Source organism: Rattus rattus, chromosome 12, assembly GCF_011064425.1.
Source record: "Rattus rattus isolate New Zealand chromosome 12, Rrattus_CSIRO_v1, whole genome shotgun sequence".
Lineage (NCBI taxonomy): Eukaryota > Metazoa > Chordata > Mammalia > Rodentia > Muridae > Rattus > Rattus rattus.
Genome location: NC_046165.1, coordinates 72048504 through 72051919, shown reverse-complemented (window position 1 = coordinate 72051919; position 3416 = coordinate 72048504). Strand labels below are relative to the sequence as shown.

The 3416-nt window shown below is 48.2% G+C and overlaps 1 protein-coding gene across 1 annotated transcript; it reads right to left on the bottom strand.

The window, feature by feature from the left end:
* Positions 1-2241: 2241 nt before the first annotated feature.
* On the bottom strand, positions 2242-3101 carry LOC116913786 (eosinophil cationic protein-like). Its single transcript, XM_032918092.1, has 2 exons — positions 3054-3101; positions 2242-2893 (listed from the first exon to the last, which is right to left on the bottom strand). Exon 2 carries the CDS (start codon positions 2886-2888, stop codon positions 2421-2423), a length of 468 nt encoding a protein of 155 aa, XP_032773983.1. The 5' UTR covers positions 2889-2893; positions 3054-3101; the 3' UTR covers positions 2242-2420.
* Between the last annotated feature and the right edge of the window lie 315 nt (positions 3102-3416).

Below are 3416 nucleotides of genomic sequence, written 5' to 3'. Positions count from 1 at the left end.
CTGTTGCCAGGCAACTGTGGGGCAGAGCATACCTGGCTGTTCCCAGGTAGCTGTGAGGGTAGAGCTTAGACAGAATATCAGCAGTGTTACTGCATTGACGACAAGAGACAGAAAAGAGTCACCAGGAAAGAAGGCTTTGAGGGAGAGAGTGCTAGAAAGAACTCTGTCCCAGGAGAGTGCCATTGTCAAGAATGAAATTCTCTAGAGCATGGGTGTCTGTGGTGCTGGCTAGAAGACAATAGAAGTCTTAGATGACAGTTTAACAGGGATAGCTAGACCTGTCACCTCCTTGTTTGGCTCTCAGTCACCCTGCTCCCAGGCAGAAAAGGCTGTGGATATTGTGGCTGGAGCATGTGGCTGGAGAGGTTGAATGGCAGGGAGAAAGTGATCCCAGAATGCAGGGCAGGGGAATGCTGGGGCCCACAGGGTTGGTGGTGGTGTTTGGTTGGTTTTATTTAGGCTTTTATTTTTGGAGAGAGGAACTCAGGTATTCAGAGCTAGCCTCAAATTCACAGTGTAGCCCAGGCTGGCCTCACACTCCTCATACTTTTGTCTCTACCTCAAGACACTGGGATTATGGGATGCTCTGTCTATGAAGCACTAGGGACTGGACTCAGGATTCTCCACATGGTCGGCAAACACTGCCAACTGGACTACACACTCAGCCCCTGCATGTCTGTTGTCACTCCGGACCATCATGCCTGCTCTACTGTACTGCATGGATCCCAGTCTTACTAGGCTTGGAGATGAGCTCCTGATTGGAACCCACACTTCCAGTCGTGCCTCCCCCAAGTCACATTCTGTACCACACAGTGGAGATCTTAGGTTGTACCGGCCTCTGATGTAGCACAATTCCTCTGAGCACTGCCAGGAATCCCTTCCTTTTTAACCTCCCTTACCAAGGGTCTGAACTTCATGGATTCCTGTCATTTACACCGCTGCTTCTCTCTGTGAAGGCCTGGGAGACCTGTCTGCCCAAAACACACCTGGATTCCCCTTTGTGTTAGGATTCTTTCTGGCCCCTGCACACTCTGCAGGAAGCTTGACTTCTGAATTTTCTGCTGTTTACGTTCTGTTGGTAATTGGATAATTTAGTACACATTGAGAGATGTGTTCCCCATGTGATAGTTTTGTTATGATTGATGGTAAATCTAACTGTGATCTCCCAGGAGAGTTAAAGTAAATTTAAGATGTATACCAGACTAGGAAGATTCTTGAACAGACAAAACTTGCTTTTTATTTAGTTTTAGAAGAACCTTTAGCCAACCAAAATTTAACATAAAATTGCAAACAGTTTTTTGTGAGTTCAAATCCTGCCTGGTCTACATTCCAAGTTCCAGGACATGTAGAGGTACATAGTGAGACCCACAGGCTGCACCCAATTTCACCTGAAGTCAGTGGATTATGTTAACCCATGAACTTTCCCAAACTTACCATTCTTGTGAAAAATGCAGATTCCACACACCAACCTGAGGGACAGCATCTGCATTTACTGCTCCACCTGCAGTGACTCCCCTGCAACCCTGACTGTGGTCCACTGAGAACAAGAAATACCACCATGGTCCAGTGGTGGAGAGAGGCCAAGTATTGCATCTGGGGACCCAGAAAGGAACAGCCAAATGGAAGCTGGGGATCCAGACTGAAAGACAGAGGTACGGACATGAGGATGTCACCCCTCTGCTGCATTCTGCATCTGTCACTGCATGAAGGCTCCCTGCCTCATCTGGTGATGCTGGGCTCGCACATGTCCTTAAAAGGATGGCACCTTCCTGTCTGAAATGATCCCTGACTACAGTTCTGTCCTCAGGAGTCAGGGCAGAACCTCTCATCATTCATCTCTTTTCTGTGTGGTTTCCAGTGCCCTTATCTTGGACTCTGTGCCTTCCTGGTTTCTGTTGAATGGTCTCACAGTTGACCTCTGAGGACAGCCATGCAGGGAGAGGGCAAGGGGTAGATAGCCTCACTGAGACATCCCAATTCCCTGGTCTCCTCTCCCACCCACTTCTTCCCCACAGACAAACTTGAGGGAAGATTTCCTGTAGGAATGTTCTGGAAAGATGCCCATCTCTTCTCAGATTCATGTTTCCAGAGACTGGGAAGATGCCTCAATTGTTATGAGGTCATGCCTTAAAACACATACATGTACCCACCTGCACACACGAACACACACACCAGAATTGTGTGTGTTTATCCCACTTCCTCTCTCCCCACCTGTGTCAGACACAGAGACACCAGAGATCTAGATGCATATGCAAAGGTGTTTATTGATTACAAAATCTGTTAAGCTATATTAAAGGGAGTCAGGGACAGGTTTCATGAGGACAGGAGCTGATACGCAGTGCAGACAGAGGAACTGGATCTTCACTACTGTGATCTTGGCAGGAGTCGATGAGCTCAGGTACAAAGTGCTGGCACTGGAGCTAAAATATCCTATCCAAGTGAACCGGAACCACTGGATAGATGCGACTGTCCCTTGGAGTTCTGGGGTCACAGGCAACTCTGTAGAACTTCCTGGATCCTGTAGTTTGGTATCTGCATTGGGTATAAATCCTTGCCGGAGTTGTGAGATTACAGAAAGTTATAGATACCCGATATGGACTGTTATGACAATTTGTATTTGTCCTGTTTGTACAGGGGGTGTTTCTATTGCCACACACACGAACAACACTAGCAAAACTTGTATGAAGAAAAGTATTTTTGTTCTTACAATTTCTGGTCAATCTGTTAACATGTCTCATTGCATCATTACATCGGGGATAAGCCCTATTATAGATGTGCCGGATAGCAAACCGCTGGGAAGGGGTTGGTGGCTGGCATGAGGCAAGCATTAGGACAAGTCCCAGAAGCAGAAGGAGACAAAGTCTGGACTCGAGCAGCTTCAGACCCATGTTTCCTGGGAGAACAGAAGAGAAGTGACTACTCTCACCTTGGCTTGCTTTGCCCTCTCTCTTCCTGAAGGCCCTCTGCTGTCACTAGGTCCACGGTGCCACTTCTCCTGGACACTGTCCCATCACTGCCCCTCCTGTCCCAGGCCCAGACAGTCAGTGTCTTACCCAGTGTGCGTTGTGGCTCCTGTGGAACTGAGTGCTGGCTGTCCTGGAAATCAGGGTAATGGCTGAGCTCCACTTGGGCTCACAGATATGGAGCAGCCCCGTGGGTGGAGCCTGTGCCTCAGAGTCTTCAACGTGCAGAACCCACAGATTGGTGCACTGCCTGCTTGTGCAACCGGCCTTCTGTTTCTTCCTGGCCAAGCCATGGTGCTGCTGGTAGCATTGTAGGGCATCAAATTCCAAGCCTTCTTGTGCAGGGCAGTTTGAAGTCTGAATCTGAACTCTACATAGAAATCTCTGTGTTACCTGTTGAGTGACTGCAGACTTCATGACTGTTTTCAGTAATGGACAGACCAAGTTTTCTAT